At 44.2% G+C, this 26,022-nt stretch overlaps 1 protein-coding gene across 35 annotated transcripts in view; it reads right to left on the minus strand.

The window, feature by feature from the left end:
• CADPS (calcium dependent secretion activator) overlaps positions 1 to 26,022 on the minus strand; it is a 381,267-nt gene that overhangs the window by 198,711 nt on the left and 156,534 nt on the right. For all 35 annotated transcript variants that reach the window (XM_043518602.1, XM_043518607.1, XM_043518606.1 and 32 more), the window contains exons 4-6: positions 19,168 to 19,248; positions 9,472 to 9,708; positions 933 to 1,054 (exon numbers count right to left, since the gene is read on the minus strand). In XM_043518602.1, the coding sequence (XP_043374537.1) occupies positions 933 to 1,054; positions 9,472 to 9,708; positions 19,168 to 19,248 (440 nt within the window). The remainder of the gene's footprint in view (positions 1 to 932; positions 1,055 to 9,471; positions 9,709 to 19,167; positions 19,249 to 26,022) is intronic.

The raw sequence follows: 26,022 nt of genomic DNA on the forward strand, positions 1-26,022 counted from the left end.
GAACTGGCCCCCGCCACCTTGCTTAAGAGACAAGAAAAGACCAACAGATGAGATTAGGAGCAGGGGGTGTCCGAGAAAGGGAAAAGGAGGAGGTAGAGTGGGGACATGGAGGCACAAAAGGAGTAAAAAGTGAAGAGGAAATGAAAGGATGCTAAAATGCACCCTCTTTCCTCTCTCCCGCTTTTCTTTTATCTTCTTCCCTCTCTCTAGTTGATGTAGGTCTTTATAACTTATCACCGCAGCACCTAAGTATGCTCCAGTCGTGCAGCAAGTGACATGACTAACATCCATCCCATGTGATACATTCTTGCTCACCTCCCCAGCTGTTGTCCCTGCAGCTTCTCACCCATCACTAACTTCTGCTTAGGCTCCCTTTCTTCCTTCCCCGCCAATGTTTCTTGAAAGTATTTTAGAGACTCTCCACCCCCACACCTATGCTTTTCAGTTCCCCTCCTCTCTTCATTAATGATGCCATTCGAAAGGGAGTTCCTTTTGTATCATTCTTGTTTTTCCTTCCTAGAATACTTCCAAAGACACAGCAGGAAGGATGAGATGATGGATACATACCCAAAACAGCCCCAGATCAAACAAACACTTACACACACATTTAACTTTATGCACATGCTTAACCTCCATCCCTATTTAGCAAAGCACTTAATCACGCACTTAACTCTAAGCACACATTTAAGTTCCATTATCGTCAACGGGACTGTGCTCATGGGCTTTGCGAACTGGGGCTACCCGTTGTTCTTTACATGTTTCTCATCTAGAAATAAATGAAAGAAGCTTTCCCTATGCAAGTTCTAATGATCCCTTCTGGCCTTGATATCTATACATTTATGAATCTAAGTTCTCCACATTTATTTACTTTTCATGAGAACAGTGCAGCAATGGAGCAGAGAAGAACATGCAGGAGAGCGAGAGAAACTTACGTTGGTTTCGAAGCTTCTGCTTGGTCAGTCTGCAGTTTCTCTCCGCCTTCTACTTCCATAGTGCAATAAACGATGCGATTTGGAGCTAAGGATTTTAGACCCTGCACTTCCATTATGACAACCTACGGAGTGAAGACAGGAAGTGTAAGGAAAGTACTGAGCAACACAACAGCGAATTAGCTCTTTCAGCTGAAGCTCTTTCATCAGGGAAACTGCCCAAATATATATGATATGGGTCTGCTCTTGCAGGGTACTGAATTTCACAACACAGTAAGACCAATAAATAAGTCTTGTTACGGGCTGAGATCCAAACAAGAAGCCACTCACAAAACATCAACAATCCATACCACTATGAGCACTGCAGATTGGACTCACCTTCCGCTAATATTTTTGCAAATTCTGTCAATCCCAGTTCTTTGCCTGACCCACACTAGCAGAATGTGGCTCTGTTCCTTTCTAGTGGCTAGGACACAGAGAGTTATCAGTCTGCTACTTCGGCTAAGCTAATGGAACTGATCCCTTAGCTGAAGCAGGAGAAGCTTATGTGTTTAGGTCCAGAGATCCTGGGTTCAAGTCCCTGTAGATGACTCATCAATGAGTGTCATTATAGAGGAAGTCCAATAGGATGATGCATGTGTTTGTTTACGACACAGCATATATAATTTCCAACCTTAAGTCTGTCTTATCAAAACTTTTTAGAAGGAATTTCTTTTTTCTTCTTTTAATGTTGATGAATCATCATGTTAACAATGTGTCTTCATCAAGAAATCACATGGATGTTTCTGTTCTTATAACTAGATATGCAGTGGATAAATTAAAATTTCAAATTCCTTTCTATGTATTCCCTGATGCATTGTCATTTGCCTGCAGATTCTCTCATATGTACAGAGATCTCTGCAGATTCTCTGATTAATCAATGTTTCTTGGCCAAACTTCTACTGCACAAATGTTTTGTGCATATGAATGGATTGCTCACCCTCTAGAACTTCAAAGCTCCACTTACAATTCCTTTTGAATCGGTTTCAGTAGGGATTAACATGTTGAACAACATTTTCACGAACAGCTTGTTTATCAACGTCACATAATTTTCCTACAACTAGGTCTAGTGCTTTGTGACATTTCACTGTTTCTTGGTACCTGTACGCATACTAGTTATGCCATGTTTGATGTCTACATCAAAGACATTAGACCTGGGTTCATACACAACCAAATTTCCAATACGGCTGAACTGAATATTATGAATATCGTGAAGCCAATATTTCCTTAAATATTTTAAAAGCTGAATTCAGTGATATTGTAAACAGTGGTGTAAGTTGTATGCTGTTAAATTGGGGTAATGGTGAAAATTGGTGCAACTTACACAGCAAAGGGGATATTTAGCAGAAAAAACAATAGACAAGAATGGAGGAAACGGTAAATATAAATCCTCTATTTCATTTTACACCTTTTTTCAGGTCCGCTCTGTGTATGCTCAAAAGCTTGTTTCTCTCACCAACAGAAATTGGTCCAATAAAAGATATTACCTTGTCCACCTTGTCTTTCTGAAGAATAAACTGACATCTCTACTTAGCAATACTCAAATGCAAAGACACCTAAAGCACAAGGTTTTAGTAGTTTAGGAACCAGTAAAAGTCTCTATGAAATTACACTGATGAATATTTCTATCCCAGAAGTTCTATTTTTGATTTAAAAAACCCACATAACCCTATTATTGCAAAAAAAGCAAAGAGAATGAAACTTTGCAATTCCCTGAAACAGTGTGTTTTTAGGTAGCACAGAGAAATGAGGCAGCCAGATTAGTCCCTGGATTAATTCCATCCAATTTCAGTGGAGTTGCCCTGTGGATGAATTTAGCTCATGGCTTCTACACTTGGTAAAAACATTGCGACATTGTGAAGATGCTAGTTAATTACACTACTGTTTGAGTGTAATTACACTACTGACTTGATACAAACTACCTTGAATTTCACATTAGTATAATCTCCATAGATTATTCTAACAAGACTGGGAGAAATCTGAAAGGGCACATTATGAACCTTGGTAAAAGCATTTTATAATTGTTTCCTAAAAGGGAAGAAAGCCCCTCTTGGGGATTAGGAAATCCTTTACTGATCTCTGCCCCTCAAGCTGTTATTTTAATATCTACTCTTAAACAGTTTTTTTTTTCCTCTGCTTTGGGGCCAGAGTAGAGACAAAAGGGAATTGTCTTTTGTGAGCTGGAGTTTTTTCTACCTAAAGGCAGGGTAGTTAACCTCCTGCAGGGAAATTCACAAGTCTTCACAGACCTGAAGTTGTTTTTTTACCCAAGAGCAACTAAAGGGGTTTTCTGTATTTGCCGGGAGACAAAGTTGTTAGTTTTGGGGTTTTTTTGTTTGTTTTTTTAAAAGGGTTTTGATTTTTTGAACAAGCAGCACAGATCTTAAAAAGGATTTTTTTTTTCATTTGGGCTGCTGAAAAGCAGGTTTTTGGCTGAAAGCAGTTAGAGGGGTTTTTTCCTCTGCTTTGGGGCCAGAGCAGAGACAAAAGGGAATTGTCTTTTGTGAGCTGGAGTTTTCTCTACCTAAAGGCAGGGTAGTTAACCTCCTGCAGGGAAATTCACCAGTCTTCACAGACCTGAAGAAGTTTTTTTTACCTAAGAGCAACTAGAGAGGTTTTCTGCCTATTTGCCTGGAGACAAAGGTGTTAGGGTATTTTTTTTGTTTTTTTTTTTGTTGTCGTTGGTTTTTTGGGGTTTTTTTTTAGGATTTTTCTGAAGGCTGACAATCACTATCAGAGAATATAGGTATCATATTACAGCACAGCAAAATTTTACAAGCCAAGTTTTTTGTTTGTTTTATTTTTAACTCTCGGGTGTAAAGTTAGTTAAAAACAGAGAGAGGCAAAGATGACAGAAACCAAGACAATACAAATTGGAGTTAGCCAGACTAGAGGCAGCGAAAGAGGCAGAAAAAGCCCTAGAAGCTGCCCACAGAAGAGAAATGGAGGCAGCGAAAGAGGCAGAAAAAAAACTAACAGGCTGCCCACAGGAGAGCTATGGAGGCAGAACAAAACCAAGAGGCTGCCCACAGGACAGCTATGGAGGCAAGGGCCAAAGAACTGGAGGAGAAGGAAAAAGAGAGGAAGCATGCACTGGAGATGGAGAAGGCAAAGGCTCAGCAGAATATACCAATAAACCCTAGCAATCCTTCTCAAGGTACCACTTCCCATCCCAGAAAGTTCCCCACCTACAAGGCAGGCGATGATACTGAGGCCTTCTTAGAAAACTTCAAAAGGGCCTGCCTTGGTACAGCATCTCTACAGACCAATACATGGTAGAGCTGAGGCCGCAGCTCAGTGGACCCTTAGCTGAGGTGGCGGCTGAAATGCCTAAGGAACACATGAACCAGCATGAAGGGTTTAAAACCAAGGCAAGAGTCAGAATAGGGCTAACACCCGAGCATTCCCGTTGGCGGTTCAGAGCCCTAAGGTAGAAACCAGACGAGAAATTTGCCCGACATGCCTACCACATTGTGATACATTGGGATGCCTGCATATCAGGAACAAGGGTTGATTTGCCCTTCCTAATGCAAATGGAACAGTTCTTAGAGGATGTTCCTGAGGAAATAGAAAGATACACCCTAGATGGGAAGCCCAAAACTGTAATCAAGGCGGGGGAGACTGGAGCCAAATGGGTGGCGGTGGCAGAAAAGAAAAAAACTTGTCGCAGTTGGAGTGGATACCAGAAGGGACAACCTCAGACCACACCCTACTACTGGGGGCAGCCCAAGGCCTCACCTACCCCCCAAGGAACCCTTCAGCCACCTTATCGTCCTGCCACACTGTTCTCCAGCAACCCCCCTCGCCCCAGTGACCCGTCAGCTGGACGATGTTTTAAATATAACGAGTCGGGGCATGTAAAGGCCAACTTCCCCAATAACCCCAACAGATTACAGTTCATTGCACTGGAAATCACACCAGAGGTCCTCAGGCCCAGATACCCCCCACACACCCTTGGAGAGGAGGGAAACTGTGAGTGTGGGTGGGAAGAAGGTCACCACGTGGAGGGACACTGGAACACGAGCGTCTGCTATCCATGCTTCCTTAGTGGACCCCGATTTAATCAACCCAGAGATCCAAGCGATGATTCAACCCTTCAAGTCAAACTCTTTCAATTTTCTACAGCCAAGTTGCCTGTCCAGTACAAGGGCTGGTCAGGAATGTGGACTTTTGCAGTCTATGATGATTATCCCATCCCCATGCTGTTGGGGGAAGATTTGGCCAAACAAGCCAAGAGGGTGTGAACGGTCACCTGCAGCCAGGCTAAACAAGCCGTCACGCCTAGCTCTGTTCCGGAAACTTCTACCAGGTCCCAGTCAGAGGTGATGGACCCGGACTCCAGGCCAATGTCTTCAACAGCAGTAGTGGATCCAGTCCCAGAGACCCAGACAGAGCCAGAACCGGACCTGGCAGAACAACTAGCACCAGACCCATTGCCAGCACTGAATCCAGTACTTGCAACCCCAACACCAGAGGGCCCCACTGAACCTGAACTGACAGCAGCAGACAACCCTACTCAAGAGGCTCAGCCGGAGCCTGAACCCCAACATAGTGCACCAGCAGAGAGCGGTTCACAGTCAGTGGAAACAGCCCCATCCCCTACATGACTTCCAAAGGGACCAAGCCTAGGTCCACAATCCAATGAGGAACTGATGTCTCCAGCATCAAGGGAACATTTCCAGACTGAACAGGAAGCAGATGAAAGCATCCAGAGAGCTTGGACGGCGGCACGGAGCAACCCATTGCCTCTCAGCTCTTCTAATCGATCCAGGTTTGTTGTAGAAAGAGGACTTTTATACAAGGAAACTCTTTCTGGTGGACACCAGGAAGACTGGCATCCTCAGAGACAGTTGGTAGTTCCAACTAAGTACCGGGTCAAGCTCTTGATCTTAGCCCATGATAATCCTAGTGGCCATGCTGGGGTGAACAGAACCAAAGACTGTTTGGGGAGGTCATTCCACTGGGAGGGAATGGGCAAGGATGTTTCTACCTACGTCTGGTCTTGTGAGGTATGCCAAAAAGTGGGAAAACCCCAAGACCAGGGCAAAGCACCTCTCCAGCCACTCCCCATCATTGAAGTTCCATTTCAGTGAGTAGCTGTGGATATTCTGGGTCCTTTTTCGAAAAAGACTCCCAGAGGAAAGCAGTACATACTGACTTTCATGGATTTTGCCACCTGGTGGCCGGAAGCAGTAGCTCTAAGCAACACCAGGGCTAAAAGTGTGCGCCAGGCACTAGCAGACATTTTTGCCCGGGTAGGTTGGACCTCCGACATCCTCACAGATGCAGGAACTAATTTCCTGGCAGGAACTATGGAAAGCCTTTGGGAAGCTCATGGGGTAAATCACTTGGTTGCCACTCCTCCACCATGCCATTTGTATGGTGGTGGTAAGGAGTTTAATGGAACTTTGGGGGCCATGATACATAAATTCGTCAATGAGCACTCCAATGATTGGGACCTAGTGCTGCGGCAGTTGTTCTTTGCCTACAGAGCTGTACCACATCCCAGTTTAGGGTTTTCACCATTTGAACTTGTATATGGCTGCAATGTTAAGAGGCCATTACAGTTGGTGAAGCAGCAATGGCAGGGGTTTACACCTTCTCCAGGACCTAACGTTCTGGACTTTGTAAGCAACCTACAAAACACCCTCCGAACCTCTCTAGCCCTTGCTAAAGAAAATCTATAGGATGCTCAAAAAGAGCAAAAAGCCTGGTATTATTAACATGCCAGAGAGTGTTCCTTCAAAGTAGGAGACCAGGTCATGGTCTTAAAGGTGCTCCAGGCCCATAAAATGGAAGCATCGTGGGAAGGGCCATTCACGGTCCAGGAGCGCCTGGGAGCTGTTAATTATCTCATAGCATTCCCCACCTCCAACCGAAAGCCTAAGGTATACCATATTAATTCTCTAAAGCCCTTTTATTCCAGAGAATTAAAGGTTTGTCAGTTTACAGCCCAGGGAGGAGATGATGCTGAGTGGCCTGAAGGTGTCTACTATGAAGGGAAAAGTGCTGGTGGCGTGGAAAAGATGAACCTCTCCATGACCCTTGGGCGTATGCAGCGACAGCAGATCCAGGAGCTGTGCACTAGCTACGCGCCGACATGCTCAGCCACCCCAGGACTGACTGAACGGGCATACCACTCCATTGACACAGGTTACGCTCACCCAATGAAAGTCCAACCTTACTGGATGTCTCCTCAAGCTAAAACTGCTATAGCATGGGAGATCCAGAAAGTGTTACAGATGGGGTGTAATCCGCCCCTCTGGCAGTGCACAGGTATCTCCAGTGGTTCTAGTTCCCAAACCAGATGGGGAGATACGTTTTTGCGTGGACTACCGTAAGCTAAATGCTGTAACTTGCCCCGACAACTATCCAATGCCACGCACAGCTGAACTATTAGAGAAACTGGGATGGGCCCAGTTCATCTCTGCCTTGGACTTAACCAAGGGGTTCTGGCAGGTACCACTAGATGAATCCGCCAAGGAAAGGTCAGGCTTCACCACCCATGTCAGGCTGTATGACTTTAACGTACTCCCTCTTGGGCTGCGGAATGCACCCGCCACCTTCCAAAGACTTGTGGATAGTTTCCTAGCAGGATTAGGAGAATATGCAGTCGCCTACCTTGACTATGTGGCCATATTTTTGGATTCCTGGGCAGAACACCTGGAACATCTAAAAAAAGTCTTTGAACGCATAAGGGAGGCAGGACTAACCGTTAAGGCTAAGAAGTGTCAAATAGGCCTAAACAGAGTGATTTACCTTGGACACCAGGTGGGTCAAGGAACTATAAACCCCCTACAGGCCAAAGTGGATGCTATCCAAAAGTGGCCTGTCCCAAAGTCAAAGAAACAGGTTCAATCCTCCTTAGGCTTGGCCGGTTATTACAGACGATTTGTACTGCAATACAGCCAAATTGCTGCCCCACTGACAGACCTAACCAAAAAGAAACAGCCAAATGCTGTTCAGTGGACCAAAGAGTGTCAGAAGGCCTTTAACCAGCTTAAAGCGACACTCATGTCTGGCCCTGTATTAAGGGCCCCAGACTTTGACAAACAGTTCCTAGTAAGCACCGATGCATCCGAGCGTGGTGTGGGAGCACTTTTAATGCAGGAAGGACCGGATCAAGAATTCCACCCTGTAGTGTTTCTCAGCAAGAAGCTGTCTGAGAGGGAAAGCAACTGGTCAGTCAATGAAAAAGAATGTTACACCATTATCTGAGCTCTGGAAAAGCTACGCCCATATGTTTGGGGATAGAGTTTCCACCTTCAAACCGACCATGCTGCTTCACAGTGGCTTCATACCGCCACGGGAAATAACAAAAAACTTATTTGTTGGAATTTAGCTCTCCAGGATTTTGATTTCGACATCCAACACATCTCAGGAGCTTCTAACACAGTGGCTGATGCACTCTCCCGTGAAAGTTTCCCAGAATCAACTGGTTAAAATCGTCCTTCAGATGTGGAAAATATTGTTAGTGTTTATTTACTTGGTAGTATATTTAGAGGTGCATGTGTCTTATTAACTCTGTTTTTTCCTAGAGCTCCAGGAAGAAATCCCAGGCAGCGTTTCACCCTATCTGCGATTTGGGGGGCGTGTCATAAATATAAAGGGAAGGGTAAACACCTTTAAAATCCCTCCTGGCCGAAGAAAAACCCTTTCACCTGTAAAGGGTTAAGAAGCTAGGATAACCTCGCTGGCACCTGACCACAATGACCAATGAGGAGACAAGATACTTTCAAAAGCTGGGGGGAGGGAGATACAAAGTCTCTCTCTCTCTGTCTGTGTGATGTTTTTGCCGGGGACAGAACAGGAATGGAGTCTTAGAACTTAGTAAGTCATCTAGTTAGAGATGCGTTAGATTCTGATTTCTTTAAATGGCTGAGAGAATAAGCTGTGCTGAATGGAATGGATATTCCTGTTTTTGTGTCTTTTTATAACTTAAGGTTTTACCTAGAGGGATTCTCTATGTTTTGAATCAAATTACCCTGTAAGGTATTTAACATCCTGATTTTACAGAGGTGATTCTTTTTACTTTTTCTTCTGTTAAAATTCTTTTTAGGAAACTGAATGCTTTTTCATTGTTCTTAAGATCCAAGGTTTGGGTCTGTGGCCAGCTATGCAAATTGGTGAAGATTTTTATCAAACCTTCCCCAGAAATGGGGAGGAGGGTAATGTTTGGGAGGATTTTGGGGGGGAAAGAAGTTTCCAAACGGACTCTTTCCTACTAATAATAATACCGATTAGACATTTAGTGGTGGCAGCAAAAGTCCAAGGGCAAAAGGTAAAATAGTTTGTACCTTGGGGAAGTTTTAACCTAAGATGGTAAAAGTAAGCTTAGGAGGTTTTCATGCAGGTCCCCACATCTGTACCCTAGAGATCAGAGTGGGGAAGGAACCCTGACAACTCTCATGGCTCAAACTGGCTAGGCATTGATTGGTGTGATTCTTAATCACACTAATTCAGCACATTATATGTTCAAATGGAGACAGTTTGTAGCTTTTACCTCCAAGGAGAAAGACAGCACAACATCTGACTTTGAAAGCTGATTTTCATTTTCTTCTCCCAGGTCAATTATTGAGGTGTTGTGGCTGCGTTTTAACTTCTGTAACTTGAACTCAGAGCCTCCTTTGGACACTGGCATGCTTTCCAAGTTTGCCATCAGCAGATTGACAGAAGACTTCAGCTCCTCGATAAACATGTTTTCCATTTCTTTGGATACAAATTTCGGAAATTTGCGCTCCTTGGATTAAAACAACAAGAAAAACGTGTTAAGATTTAATGGACACTCAAGAGTCTCTTGAATGATCTGGTTATGCCTTCACATGCATTTGGAAAGTGCCTTGCACGAGGAGAACTACTACCATCCATAACAGCTGTCTCCCAAGCCTCTTGGATGGATACATTAACTTTAGCAACTGGCTGGATCAGCGCCTTGAATTTATGTGATAATCTGTAGCTTCCTGTATGCATTTCTCAGTTTCACATTCATTATCTGTTAATACAGCTTGTCTCCTATATACATGCCTCATCAGTATACACGCCCTGGCCCACATCCTCAACTGGTGAGTGTTGCCATAGCTACAGTGAAGTAAATGGAACTTCACCAAATTTACACAAGCGAAGGAATGGCAAACCTGGTTTTTCTCCCCTCATTCAAATGACAGATTCCTCCTTAGAGGTCTGCTCAGGCCTAATTTTAAAGTCCAACTAGGATGCAAACCAGAGCCGAGCACAACCAACCCAAACCTAACCCGAGAGCCTCGTGTTATTTTCAGAATTGACCCAAACCCGACACTTGCACGAGAACCTGTGTCAGCGCTGCGGACTTGTCCTTGGGGTTTGGCCCACTTCCCACGCCCGTGATCAGTCTCTGCGTGTGGGGTTGTCGTGGAGGCGGCTGTATGTGCTGCTCCTCCTGGCCACCGGTGCCTTGTTGCACTGTGCACGAGGTGCTGCGACTGATTAGCACACTCACTCTGCAGCCCACGCAGAGCTGAGAGAGGTGGCGACAGCCAGCAGGAGTGGGATAGGCAGCTGTTGTGCTGACCCCATGGGCAGGAGGAGGTGATCACAGACGATCTGACCCAGAGAGCCTCGGGTTGTTTTTCACGCACAACCTGAACCCAACGCTTGTAGTCAAGTGCTCTTGGGTTGCAGGGCTCTACTCTGCATGGGCCCAGCTGGCATGTGCACCAGAACTGTCTTCTCCTACATGCAGCTCTGTCAGTTCACCTTTATTACGATCTGCAACACTCCAATATGCCTTGGGAATTTCCTATCTAGCTGCATAGCATCCGTAGCACAAACACACCAGGATTTATTCTCACAACGCCCCCACAGAAGGGTTCAAAAGGATTATTGTCCCCTTTTTACACAGGTGGGACTGAGGCACTGAGAAGTGATTTCTCCAAGGTCACCCAGAGTCTGCAATAGAGCCAGGAATTGAATCCTGATCTCCGCAGTGCCAGGCCAGTGCCTCGGCTACAAGCATGCCCTACCCCCGAGCAAGCATTGCCAGTTGTGCCCTGCTGTGGGTTGGGTTTGTATATGTGGCCAAATATTTGTCAGTGATTTGGGCGAGGTTGTCCATTTCACTTGTGATGTCACCTAGGCTCTGACTCCAGGTCTCCCAGCTGTTTTCTTAAACACCCCCTGGTTGCCTCATTATGGTTCTGAAGTGCTAATGGGGATCTAGGCCACGGGCACTGCTACCATGGGATGGGAGTTTAGAGGTGACCGACTAAGCTTTACCCCAGTTAAAAGCTCAGGATCCTAAGGCCTAAGTCCTGGTTGCTGCACTGAGCCCAAGCAATGGGCAGCAGCCTGGGCTAACCAAGTATTCCCTCCCAAGGGGCAGGCAGGAGAGGCCTTGGGGCAGCAGTAGCCCCCACAGCTCCCCCCCACCTCATTCTCATCCATAGCCAGAGAAGGGTTTGTACAGATCCACCAGCCCTAGGTCTCACCTACCTGCCAGGGCATATGCAGCTCTGGCAGAGCTCCATAGCTCAGAAGGGACATGGGAACTCCATGTGGGCTCCATGCATGCTTCACAAACTCCTGGGACACACACCCGTTCCACTCCCTACCCCACCTGTGCTAGGAGCGGGCAGGGCCTGCTGCTAAGTCATTAACTAAATGAGGAATAAACACTGGCGGGAAATGAAGCAGTGAATGATTCTAGTCCCCTCAGCATCTTCCCTGCAATTTCTTTGCAGCAAACTGGCCAGGCAGGTAATTCAAAGGGCAATCTCTCTTTCAGGCCAAGATTTTCAGAAGGCCTCAAAACCTGCAGTTGAGGCCTAATGTCAAAAGAGAGCTCAGCTTCCATCTAGGCACTTCAGTGGGTGACTAGATTTTCAGGAGTTCAGCACATTGTCACAATGGGAGCATGTGGGTGCTGGGGACCGGCAGTAAAACTTTCAAATACACATAAGGATATGTCTACCCTGCAACAACAAAAAAAACCCCATGGCAGTGAGTGTCAGACCCGGGTCAACTGACTCCGGCTCGCACTCCAGGGCTAGAAATAGCAGGGTAGACATGCCAGGTCAGGCTCCAGCCCAGGATCTGAGACCCCCCACCTTGAGAAGTAAAGCCTACATGGCGACGTTTAGCCCTGAGTCAGTTGACCCAGGCTTTGAGACTCACTGCCGTGGAGGGTTTTTTGTTTTGTCAGTGTAGACATACCCATCCCTAAATGACTTAAGAACCCTAATCCCATTGACTTCCAATGGCTCCTACGTGCGAAAGTCATGTTTGAGAATGGGAGATAGGTGCTTTTGGAAACGTTATCCCAACAACACGGCAGGTAGTGAACACTTACAATCTGTCCCTAAGTGTTTCCTAAGCTAGTGACAACAGACCAGAATCTACCCCCAAATTCATTCGGTACAACTTCAGTGACAGAAATGGGTGCCAGCCAGGGGCAGCGTGAGCCTCTTCCCTGTGGAGGGGGAGGGGGGCTGAGGTGGGCTAGACAGAAAAGTGGGGAGGCTGTGTCCCCACTTGCCATGAGGCCTTGCCCCCTGCTCCTCCTAAATTCTGCCCCCCCTTCCCTCCCCTCTAACAGCCCAGGGAGCAGCAGCGATAGGGGGCAGGGCCCAGGAGTCAGGTCGGTCAAGTCCAGGCAGCTATGGGGTGTCCTAGACCTTCAACCTGCCCTGGGCAGCACGGTGGAGCCGGGGCTGCTCTCAGGCCTCCTGCACTCCTGCCCAGGCTTACTCCCATGCTTCTGCCAGTGGTGCAACTACCACTGACTGAGCTGGGTGCCTGGCCAGCAGCCACCACTCTCTCCCCTCTGCCTTCAAAGTTGGGCGGCTGGCAAGTGGTGGCTACGGCACATTTTGGGGTGACTACAGCCCCTGCAAGCCCCCCCCCCGGTGCCACCTCTGGTGCCAGCAGCATAGGGGCTGAGCTTGGGGTGCAGAAGGTGCTGCAGCACCCCCTAGCTTGAAGTGGTTGTCATTTTAAACAGGGTTTGCAGTTTGGTTCAATGGCTCTCAGCACCCCCACTACACAAATAGTTCCAACACCTCTGGCCAGAGCTCACAAATTAAAAAGCCATAGACATTGTCAGTAAAAGCTTGCTGGAAATGTTTTATTATTTTACTATCCAAGGATCCAAATCCAGGACTATCCATCCCCTTCGAAGACACGAGCCTCTAATTCCAGGACTGTCCTAAGACATCTGATGCTTCTGTCCATCCCTCTAACTCATCTCTGCTTTTGACTGTTTTATAGGGGGCACCAGTAACTGTGCGAGGCATAAGCTATCTAGTCAGAGTTCACTTCCAGAAAAAGCTCTAAAAACAGAACTGTGGAGACGACTTGAGAAATATCTTCTCACTCAAGGGCTGACAGTTCATAATGACACCATAAAAAGAGGTTCATAAAATGCACCCTGGAAAAGAAAACAAGACTATGTTTCTGCCAAGAAACCTTCTTAAGGCTGTAGAAGAAATACAAACAGCAACACAACCTGGCAGAGTGCATCAGAGAGTACGCAATGGTTTATTCATTACAAACACATATCAAAGCAACACTTGTGCCAGGCAATTAAAATGCAGCCTTCAACCTCAAATCTCCATTGTCAGAAACTCTCCTCTTAAGTAAATTATTCCTGGCCTAAGACAAACTATCTAATCGTGTTGTTTGCTGGCCCGAGCATTACATAAGACAGAGACCACCCATAAAAAAATCCCAATTATTTTTAAATCGTGGGAGATATTTTTGAAAGCACTGATGCTCAAACATTTATGTCCCGTCCCTGCACTATTCATCTCTCCCAAAGTACCACCTTCTGCACTGCTTCCATACATCACATTTCAAATGCAGTAACTATTAGAAACAAAGGTTTCAGAGTAGCAGCCGTGTTAGTCTGTATTCGCAAAAAGAAAAGGAGTACTTGTGGCACCTTAGAGACTAACAATTTATTAGAGCATAAGCTTTCGTGATAATGCATCCGATGAAGTGAGCTGTAGCTCACGAAAGCTTATGCTCTAATAAATTTGTTAGTCTCTAAGGTGCCACAAGTACTCCTTTTCTTTTTATCAGAAACAAAAGCTCACTATTTGTTACCAGTAGCTTCTCCATCAAGGCCCAAACCCTGTAGTTCTTGTTCAGACGAGACTCCCATTGAAGTGGGTGGACACATCTGAGAGACAGGTTGGAAATCTGGGTTGTGTGTGAGAGGCAGCTCAGAGGAGGAACAAATTGGATAGATATTCATGGGGTGGTGGGAGGGTCAATAGATGGCTGGCAAGTGGGATGAGCAGGACCGATTTTGAGGGTGGAGAGTTGAGGAACTTTGGAAATGGGGCAAGATGGATTTATCCGTGTATTAGGTTATCAGTTCTAGGACATTATATGGAGACGCAGGGCTATTCTGTTGACTCATCCTGACAGGAGGACCAGGTGAGTCTCAGTAAGTCCAAGTCAAAGAAAAAGGACAGGAGGAGTCTCTAAGGCTAAAGGGGAGGTAAGAGGAATAAAGCAGTCCAGAAACATGCATGTTTGTTCCTTTAAATGCTAATAGAAAACTGTGGGATGGGGCCTGAGCTTCTAATACTGACAGCGCATGTGTGTGGTGCTGAGAACCGGAGGGGACTCTGCCCTTTCATGAGCTGTCTGGGGAGCAATGGGAGGCCGAGATAATGACACAGGTGGGTGAGAGAAGGCAGAAGTAGCAGGTGATGATACAGCAGATGAGATGTCTGGGTGGGAGTTAGCGAGCTGAGGCAGGATGGCAGGGACGGATAGCACTGTGGTGAAGCAGAAAGAGCAGGAAGGAGTGAGCCCCATGTAGGAAGGGTCCCACTGCTCTCGCACAAGGGGATTGACTGGAAGAGAGGCAGGACTGCAGCCAACGGATCCTCAGCGATAGACTCCATTATGATTATGATGGTATCACCCAAAGGCCTTAATCAGGCCTAGGGCTTCATTGTGTCTGGCTCATAGAAACACATGATTCATACCCCAGACCTCCCACCTGTGGAGGGGTGGATGCAACAGGGGGAAGGCTGTGATAGCCCCGTGAGTGGGGAGCCATCTGGCTGGAGGATTCCATCCCTTCCATAGAACTCCCCTCCGTCTAGGCTGTGTGCTCGAAAGAGAATTTTGCCCTAAACTATTAACCTTAACCCCCAAATATAGGGACAAGACATAAATTATATAATTAATAATTGCCTATGGGACAACCAAGAGTGGGGCGGCATTGTGCTACAATCATAGAAAATTAGAGTTGGAAGAGACCTCAGGAAGTCATCTAGTCCAACCCCCTGCTCAAAGAAGGGCCAACCTCAACTAAATCATCCCAGACAGGGCTTTGTCAGGCCGGGCCTTAAAAACCTCCAAGGATGGAGATTCCACTACGTCCCTAGATAACCCATTCCAGTGCTTCACTGCCCTCCTAGTGAAATAGTGTTTCCTAATATCCTAGACCTCCCCCACTGCAACTGGAGACCACTGCTCCTTGTTCTGTCATCTGCCACCCCCAAGAACAGCTGAGCTCCATCCTCTTTGGAACCTCCCTTCAGGTAGTTGAAGGCTGCTATCGAATCCCCCCCTAACTCTTCTCTTCTGCAGACTAAATGGCCCTGTACAAATAGGCTGTCCCTGCCCTAAAGAGCTTACAGTCTAAACAGGCCAGATACAGGGTGGGGAAAGTAGTCTAACACAGGCAGAGTGAACAATGTGAGGGCTGCAAATGGCATGGTAGTTCTAGGATTTTTTTTTGTGGGGGTGAGTGAGCAGGATTTGGTTAGGAGGAGACCAGCTAAATGGAAAGAAGAAAAAGGGAGAGGGACATTGAAGGGAAGGGGGACAGAGCAAGGAGAAGAGGAAGGAGGGCAGGTGTGGGATGAACCTGTGGTGAAGAGAGACTACGAAGGATGCCGCAAGAAAGGGTTAGAGCAAACAGCCAACTGGCACAGGGCAGAGAAAGCCCAGTCAAAACTCAAATTCTTGGACATCACTAGCGTTGCAAGATCCCTGCCTGGGCTACTTCTGAATTTGCTCCTACTGGCTGGAGTCTCTGGCTGGCCTCCCCGCAGTTTTTTCAAGCCCACCTGGGGAAATGGGGGAAAAGGGGGAACCACATAGGGTGAGATGCGAGATGCTCTCAACTGCGCTGAAAAATATACCTCTGGCTTGGTGCAAGGAGACTGCCAGCCATAATTCTGCTTTCATTTAATAAGTGAGAAATAGGTGCAGCAGTCCATCCCCATTCAGTAGAGCATTTGAAACATGTGCTTAACTTTAAGTAAGTCCTTAAGTTCAGCTGATTTTAAGCACATGCATAGGTGCTTTGCAGAAGTGGGGCCCAAAGCAGGACTCCACTGAACACCAAAAGCTGCATTTGAGCTGTTCTGGGCATAAGAAAAGACACACAGCTCTGCTCGAGTGTTCCAGTGCGTGGATCAGGTTACTGAGTGATCCTGGGCAAATAACTTGTTCAAGGTCCCATAGCTGGCCATTAAGTGGTTCAGCAAAGACAACAGCACTGGGGCACTCCTGCCTCTTGGTCCTACTAGACCGCACAGCTTCCATCACATCTTAATTGAAAATATTCTAACTTTAATTTCTTACATGATGAGTTAATCTACCATTATAACAAACTCAGTGATGGGCACCTTGGTGCTGCAAAGTACTTTTTAATGCATCGATTTAGTGCACAATCAATCACCGTGCATGATACATCCGATGAAGTGAGCTGTAGCTCACGAAAGCTTATGCTCAAATAAATTTGTTAGTCTCTAAGGTGCCACAAGTCCTCCTTTTCTTTTTCAGTAAATTAGAGATTTTTCTTTTCATAAAATTAAAGACTAGCCTGGAACTGAATTACTGGCTGTGATACGTGAGCACAGAAACTAACTTTGTGCAGAAACTATAAAGAAGGATCCAGAAAATCATTTGGATGACAGAAAAAAGCAGCATCCATGGAGTTGTGAGAATAGCAAGTATCTTAATATGCAGTTGCTGTAGGATTTTGACATGCTAAATTGGTGGCTAGCAGTAATCGTGGTCAAGGGATTAGGTAATTATATGTACTGAATATATTATCATGACTGATATGCTGGTTTCAAAGAATTTCCCTCCACGCTCTGAAGTTGCGTTTTGAAAGTTGAGCCCTGCAAAAGGGAGTTTCAGAATATATTTGTTATAGTAGCTTTCACATGGCCTAGTCTCATAGGCCTAGTAGCGGCTTGTTTATGTTTTACTGTACTTGGGGGAAATGAAAATGGTATATTTATGTTTGCAAATATAACTCGTGCAGTTGCATCCTCTGCTGACTGCCAGGAGTTATAAATAGTACTGCCCTCATTCAAAAATGTAGTAAACATAAAGTTAAATAAATAAATAAATAAATAAATAGGTAGAACCTCTTGAATCAGTACCCAAACGACCAGCTAACATTCTCAAAACCTTAGATGAGGACAATACTTCATGTAGAGTTTCTTTTAAAGAAACAAGAGACGGTTCAATATCTTCCTTAAAATAATAGGCCACGCTGATTTAAAAGAGGGGAAGGAGAGTCAGTTTTGATTATCTATCTGCCACTAACTTGCCATATGGCTCTCAGACAGCTCATTTTCTCCATCTGTAAAATAGGGATCATACTAGCTACCCTCCCAAGGATGCAGTGATGAAGGTTTGTACAGTGCTTTGAAAAATGCAAAGCAATCTGTAAGGATGTGATGTACCCACAGGTGCTGCTGCTAAATAATTAATAATAGACTACAAATACATACTTTACTCCCAGTGATCTCAAAATACTTTACTTAGAAGCAGCTTCAAGATTGCATTCCTTGTAGAAGGCTTCAAAATTCTGGTACAATAACCACATTTATACTTCAGGGAATTACAGTTTACCATGGAGGGACTCATAGTGTGTCTTTTCTTCTCTAGAATAAACCAGAGGGGGTCAGAATTGGTCATTCATTTTGTAGCAGGGGTGTTGATCAAATCTGTCTTGTAAAGTCCATTCAGGATTATTTTATTATCTAGCTCTGTCAGGAAAGTATGGAGTCTTATTTGCTCACTGATATGGGAGGGCTTTGACAGAGTCAGATTTTTACCAGATATATAAAGAGACTGACTTTTCTGTGTTTGCAAAGAGGAGAGTGCATGGGTGTTTATCCTCAGGAATGAGGAACCCACCTGAGTGCCACTGACGGGGCTGGAGATATGCTGGCAGTCTGCATTTATTCCGTATGTTTGGTGGGAAAGGGCAAAACCAGCTTTTTCACAACACTGGCTGCTGGTGGAAGTGGGGAGTTCTGATTTGTTATTTGCATCCTGAACTGAAGTGTATTTAGTTTGCTGATTAGATTTCTACTAGGATTTTTGTTTTTCTCTCTTCTTCTAATGGGGTATCCTGTCCTAACTATTGACTGAAACATTTCAGTTAGATCACAGAGGTACTGAGCATGGTGTTGCAGAGCAAACAAGTTATGCCACTCACATTTGGGGTCTGATACAAGTCTCAGGAGATTTGGCAAAAATCAGAGGTGAAATCCTGGCCCCAATGAAGTCAGTGGCAAAGCTCCCAAAGCTATTATCCTTTTTGGTCATCTGAAACTGTGTGAGAGAGTTACCCTGATACCAAACAGAGAAATTACTTGCTTCAGCAAGCTGTGGTGTGGTGACAGTCTGCCCCAGCGGAGTGGTGTGGTTCCAGATGCTTTGTTGCCAAGGTTAGTTTTGAGGGAGGGCTTATAGGCCTGCTGCACTGGATAGATATCAAAGGCAATTCAACTGTAACATGCGAGGAGGGTGTTGTCCGAGACAGGAGTCTGACACTAGGCCAGGAGAGTGCCAATCCACCCTCGCACAGCACTGATATTTGGCCAAATGTGATTCTGTGTGCACTAGCAAGTCTGGAGTCATTGAGGGAAGGTTACCTACTGGCAGGGAAAGAAACAGAGGAACCAACCCCAGCTCCTAACAAAATAGCTGCTTCTAGGAACAAAACCCAAACACCTCAGAGTGCCATTTCCATCAGCACCTCTCCAGCGCTCACACTCATCCCCCAACAGGAATTTGGGGCCTGACATTAAGAAACAGAGTGACTGTTGTTCCCACTAATTTCACTGGGGGCTGTGGGGACTCAGCATCCCTGAGGAGCAGGCCCTGAGAAGAGGGGTGCATGGTGGCTCCATGGAGCTATGTATGTGCCAGTTACTACTTAGAGTTTTCTTACCTTCGCAATTTGATCTGCCATTTGAAGGCGTCCGTCTAACTCTCGTCTGATCTGCGCTGCTTGCTCATCTGGATTATCCAGCTGTGTGGCAAAACAGAAAAAAGGTAAACTGATGATTTTTTGGATGAAAAAAGGCCACCAAAGCATCACCCAGGAGAAGCTTGTTCAGCTTCTCAGAGCGTACGACTTCACTACATTCTTATTTAAGATTTGTATTGCACTAGTTCTGATAGGCACCAATCAAGGTCCGGCTCCTTTGTGCAAGGCATGGTACAGGCGCATATTGATTAATTTTTCCAAAAATTCTTTAAACAAACATGCTTAGTTGAACGCATTTTGTCAGACTGCATTAGATGCCCACGTAGCTACCTCTGTGAGTAGAAATTCCGTCATGGACAGATATATGAATCCCCCTGGGCTGCTAGGCCAGTTCTACATTCACTGATATGGGAAAACCAGTATCATTGCCACTTATAATAGCACTACTGCGGAGGGCAGCAGAGAGGAGCAAATAGGGGACGTAGAGTTGGTCTCACAGAGGCACATGAGTAAGGCTGAGTCGATCAGATTATGTGATTTTATATGACCTTTGCAACTTCAGCCCCTCATGGCAGGGCTTGGGCTGTCAGCCCTGGGCAGCGGAGCTCTGGCTTCCATCATTTATTGTTTATTGACCACATCCTGTCAGTGACTTTTACTAAAAATACCCATGCCAAAATCTTAGCCTTACATATGAGGCATGGTGGGAATTTACTGGAGATAAACTCAGTGTATGAACTAAGGCCCAAATTTCCTTGCTTCTAGGGCAAAGTCTACCCTGCCTTTTCACATTATGCTTTCTCCATTAGTTGTGTTACCGATAGGTCAACATTTTAGGCTTCATTCAGGCTCTTGGGGAGCCCAAAGGCACAGTTCAGGAATGCACTAGCCTCCTGTACAGGATTCCTGAGACGGTAATGGCGGCATGCCTTTAATTAGCACGTCAACCTACAACATCAGAAGATATCTGTACCTATATAAAGAGGAAAGGAAGATGTTTTGCTGAGGAGGACAATAACTCCAAAACACACTTCACTGTCCCTTTTATTTTTCAGGCTTTCACTACATTTGCTAACCCCCCCTACTTTCAAGGACATAGCAACATCCTATTCCTGTAGCATCTCGTCCTCTTCCTCCAATTGTTCATTTTCAGCTTCAGGTTCTGGAATACAAGCTAAGGATTCATGCTCTGGACTCTCATCAGTCCTGCCATTGCAACTATTATGCACAGCAAGTGCTCCAGGTTCTTGTTTGGTCTAAAAATACGAGGAAAAGCTGTGGTGACCAGGGTTCCAGTTTGTTCAGCAGAGGACGTGACAGGCTGCTCTTGAAGTTTCCATTTTATTTTATTTTTGATTTAAATGCCTTGCAGTGTTCCTTGTGTCAGATCAATTTGGTCTGTTGGAGATTTTAATTAACCAACTGTGACTGATGGGGAGGGCATTTAATGGCAGTTAAGGACTAATGGCGGGAGGGAAGCCAAGGCCTAAAATGTGGTTGGTTAGCAGACGCCTGAAAGCACTCTACCCAAAGGTCATCAGTACTGTTATAAACTGCTAAGATATGCAAGGGTAGGTAAAAGAGTAGCTACCTTCTCCATTATTTGTATTTACACATTTGTTGAAGTTAGAAGTCCCATCACACATTTCCATGGACACAATGTACTGTTTTCAGCACTGCTCTTTCCCTAGCAGTTAAAAGCAGAGGCTCAGTCCTGAAGTCTTTCATGAGGCAAATGTCCCAGTGATTTGGTACCAAGTGCTGAGGCTATTCTGAGAGGGCCACAGTAGGCACCAGTTTTATTTTAATGGCAATAAAAAGCATAGATAATAGATTCAAAAAGAGTCTTAACAGATTAAGAGAGAAAAATAAAAGAGGATACTCTGATGTTTTATTGTCTGAAGGATTATATCAATACTTTTGTGATTCATGCATAATAATTCCTAGAGAATTTAAAATTTCAGTATAGTATCCACATTTACATAAACACTAGGCTAGACCCTCAGCTGTTGTGCATCCACTGAAGTTACTGGTGCAATGCTGGTTTACACTAGCTGACGATTTGGCCCATTACATTAAAAGTTCTTGAATCTATTGACTTCCGTAGCAATTTGGACTGAATAAAGATTGGGTAAGGGCTTCACTACCATGTCATACAGGAAATAACTTCCTAGCTTGCAGGGATCATAACAGTGAAAGTATAGCTGTGCTTTTCTATTTGTTGTGTGCTATATGCAGGTGTACACAATATTCACCTCGACACACACTGACTTAACCAGCCTTTGAAAATTCTTACGGTCATTAGTTTGCTTTGCAATACTGTTGTGTGTCTTCTCTCTCTCTCTTTTTCCTTAAGACCGTAACCCTCACTACAGCCAATCTAGACCACCAATTAGCTGAAGCGTTCAAGAGCGAGATCTTTTCACAGTCCGCTGCGTGGAATCCTGCAGTGTGCTGTTCACAGTTGCACTGACTCTGAAAGCTCTAACAGGAAGGAGTTGCATGTGACAGTTAAGCACGCAGTTCCAGCAGGTTTCTATGACACTCGGGCTAACTCTCTCTTACATCAGTGTAACTCTGGGGTAAGTCATTATCTTCAGCATTGGTACAAGTGTAAGTGAAATCAGAATCAGACCCAAAAGGAGCATACAGGAGGCAGGACCGGATTTCCAGTTAGGTACAGTAGGCATGCGCTTAGGGGCATCGGCGTTCTACAGATGCCTAGGAGTTAAAAGTGGGTTAAAAGTTTCTTTCTTTTTTTTTTTTTTTTCCCCCACAGAAAACACGAAGGTCAGCTGTAGGCAGAGGCACTGAAGATGCTGTATTCAGAGGCACGTAAAGTGTAAATCCATCCCTGATAAGAGGAATAAGAAGGTGCCAACTGAGGCTTGGCAAGCCAGTTAACTGGCCAGTCAGCCACCTGCCTATTTCACCACAGTCAAACAATCAAATATTTCAGCAAGAATGCCCTTATGTTGGCAGTGGCCTACCTTTCTGATTGTTAGCAAGCTTACTTAAATGTCTCGATCACTCGCTTTACTATGTGCTCAGGCCATCTGATGCGAAAAAGATGATCTAACTGAAAGTTGAGCCTCTTGATTCACTGGAATCTTCTAGAACAGAAGATTGCATGGGGGTGTGAGTCTTTATTTGTATACAAGGCCACCAATGTACATAGTTTACAAAATGCATTAAAATGATGATGATAAAGATATAGATGAAGCAACGAAGCTGTTAAAGAAAGAGATAATGAAAAGCAAGGTACTTGAGGAGTTGGCCTGCTGCTTACCTACCATAAGTGCACTTAAAGAGGAGGTTTTTTGTTTTGTTTTTTTTATAATTGTAATGTTTTTGTTTTATTGCATTTTAACTTCGTTTTTTTTTCATTTTCAAATGTTGTCTTAAAGTTTGTATTTAAATGCTAACCAACCATTGCTAAAAAGGTAATAATTATTCTTTCATTGTTAAGAACTTAATTCATTGTATTTTGCCTTACTCTGAGCTCAAACAACTCAGTTAAGTCACTTTTTTTTCTTAAATAATTAGGCAAATATTTATCCAAGGCTAAACCTACAGGAGACCAGAGTCTTACTCTTTATTACTGTTCTAATAAATTACTACTTTAAAGTGTTTGACCATTTTTGACATTATTCAACACTATTTGACCAAAGTTTGACTAGTCAAGTGACCAAGTATTTTTGGACCAGTCAAATGCCCAACTTCATGCTGACTTTAAACTGTAGTTATAGCTGGGAAAGTGTCTATAAACTCCTTCAGGTAAATTGAGACACAGCAGGAACCTGAAAACTTCAAACCGACAATGAGAAGTAGGAGTGCTGATAGCAACTCTTCTTTTGACAAGATACGGAGTGTCATCAAGTTCTGCAACATTAAACATTTCAATATTGTTCTGGTTCATCTCTCTTTTGTAAATATTCCTTAATACAAGTGGAAACGGAGTCTCGTCACAGTTTCCTAGTAGTATCTGTTTAGGAGGCTGGGGAATCAAAAACTAATATCTAGGAGCACAATATTCGTTCTGTGACAGTACCAATGCCACTTCTTGTTTCTTGTAAGAAAAAACTTATCAAGCCCCTCCAAGTTTTACTGAAGTCAACCACATTTAAATTAGGGTTTTCTTTCTCCTATCCATATCTCATCTTGCTATTTGGCTCTTCTAACATTGATGGTCAGAGTGACCTGTTCTGCCTGTTGGAAAGCAACATCACCATAAGACATTGTACCACTATTGCTCTCAGTCACAGCTTCCCATAAAGCAATTTTATAACCTGGATTAGAGTTGCTGTAACTATCTCCCTATGTATTATCCTTCTCCAGAGACAAATTGCTCCACGGAGCAACCACTTGCCTGGTGCAGTGCAGTCTGGAAAGTTACAGCTACAGCGACCATTCTAGTTTCAATTCCCAATATGACTAGATAGCAGCGCTTAGGTTTGAATGTATTTGCAATATACCATCAAAACACTGTACAGGCAGGTGTGCCACTTTCCTTCCTATCGTCTCATTGCATAACTTAAACGTTTCTTTTCCCCTCAGTTATGTATGTATGCTGATGTGCTTTAGTAGGTCTGATTTCCCAGAGAGTTCAGTCATTACAGCTGGCATTGAGGGAATATATATTTCTGATTCAATTTAAAGGCCTCAGTCACTGATTTAACATAAGCAACAAACCTGCTAAGCATCGTGGGCCTGATCCAAAGCTCACTGAGGTCAATGAGAGCATTTCTATTCCTGTCAATGACCTTTGGCTCAGGCTTATTTGTACTCCATCCCCTGTGGCTGCACCACAAGTATTTCATAATTTGATCTTTTAAGATCAGAACTCAACACAGTGTTGCTCTGGATTCTTATAGGAAAGCACTATGTGGCTATGGTCCTGAAACCAATAGGAGCTGTGGGATCTCAGCTCCTCTCAGGATCAGGCCCTCTGTGACACTTTGTTAAACCCTCCCCGCTGCATCATGTTCCCCAAATACCTTCCCCATTAACAAATGCATTGTGCGGACTTGCTTCCACTGGACTGAACAGACTCTTTTAGAGCAGCTCCGTTAAATGCGGGAAATGTACCATGCCAAGTTCCCATTTCCTTTAGAACTCTGAAACAGAAACTGTTATTCCAAGTTCAATTTGAGTGACAGTAATTGAGGTTGATTACCCCAAGTAACCCGCATTCTAAATTTAGAAATCAAGGATGTTGCCTTCTAGGAGAGCTGTCCTTCTAATATGCTAATAAGCCAGCACAATGCCTGACAGCAGCACTTTCTAGACTATCAGGATTTTGCAGGCATTTTCCAGTAACGCTGCAGCTGGAGAAAACTGTGTGAACCTCTCTTGTGAAAGGAAGGATATGACTAGGGAAATTATTTGTGTTATGAGGTTACATCCACAGCAGCATTCTCAGTCCTGATCTGGAGGGCAAAACATTCCTTTTTAAAAGGAAGCGTTGCCATGACCAGTTGAACAAAGCGATATGAAGAGCCACATATCTTTTACAATTTTAAAACATTATGCAGGCTTTTAAAGTACTTGACTCCCAATAACATGGCAGCTCCATGGCTATCACTCATTCTTTGAAAACTTATCTAGAACTAGTAGCATAATATTAGTGAAACTTAGGCCTGGTCTACACTGAAACGTTAGGTTAACATTGCTAAGTTAACCTTATCTGTGCCAACCTATCCCTGAGCGTAGACATGGCTAAGTAAGTGGAAGAACTTTTCCATCAACCTAGCTATTGCCGCTCAGAGAGGTGGATTACAGCTACAGAAAAACCCCTTCCATCACTGTAGCAAGCATCTACACTACAGTGCTACGGCAACATAGCTACAGCGCCACAGATGTGCTGCTGTAGCACCCATAGTGTAGACATGGCCTTAGTTTACCAAATACAGTAGAATTCTTTCTCCTTGTAGAGTAAGGACTAGTGCTAATGAGGGCACGGATCCTAGATTGGGAATGTTGAAATATAATTTGCTTGTGAAACACAGTTAAACAGTTAACGTAAAATAAGTTATCCAAGCAATATTGAACAATCTGGCGACAGGAAACTACAACAATCAAAGCTCAATTTCTTAGCTAAAGAGTCAGCAATTTATTTTCTGCAGTGTGTATGCATACTTTGTATTCAAAAACTGACAGCCCAATATATAAATGATTTACAAGGTCAAAGAGAAATTGAATTAGTCTGGTTCTGCATTATGACTTTTTATGGGTGTGCTATGAATAAAGCAAAGAGATAAATCATAAGGTTGCCCCAGTCAATTAAGTCTGAAAAAGTACTATAAATCTCAGTGTACATAAGATATGTCACATATGCCAGTTTTTTTTTTCACCAACATGTCAGAAATACAGGACATGCTCCATTTCCAATTCTAATCTGCTCATTACACAACTGCCTAGTTGCATATTGGGTCTTTTCTTATGTCTATCCACACATGCCATTATTTCTTTCCGTTTGCCCTGACAAAAGATTTTCCTTGGTGCTACAGTTGTTAAAAGTTTAAAAATATGTAGATTTAACTCAAACTAGAAACAAAAATGTATCAGAACCAGAGTTGTCTGCATCTGAATGTACAGCAGGGTACATTTATTTGTAGTTACCAAATGTTGACTGTTCATTTACAGTAAAAGAATCTGGCAAAAAGATTGGCTTATATACAAACTGTTTATGAAATATTCTTTGACTGGATGCAATATTTTTTTAAAAGGAGGTTATTGACATAAGGAGGACTTTAGTAACAATCCATCCTATGATTGAAGACAATTGATACACCCTCGACAATTTATAAACCCTAC

The sequence above is a fragment of the Dermochelys coriacea genome, chromosome 7 (genome assembly GCF_009764565.3).
Source record: "Dermochelys coriacea isolate rDerCor1 chromosome 7, rDerCor1.pri.v4, whole genome shotgun sequence".
Classification (NCBI taxonomy): Eukaryota; Metazoa; Chordata; order Testudines; family Dermochelyidae; genus Dermochelys; species Dermochelys coriacea.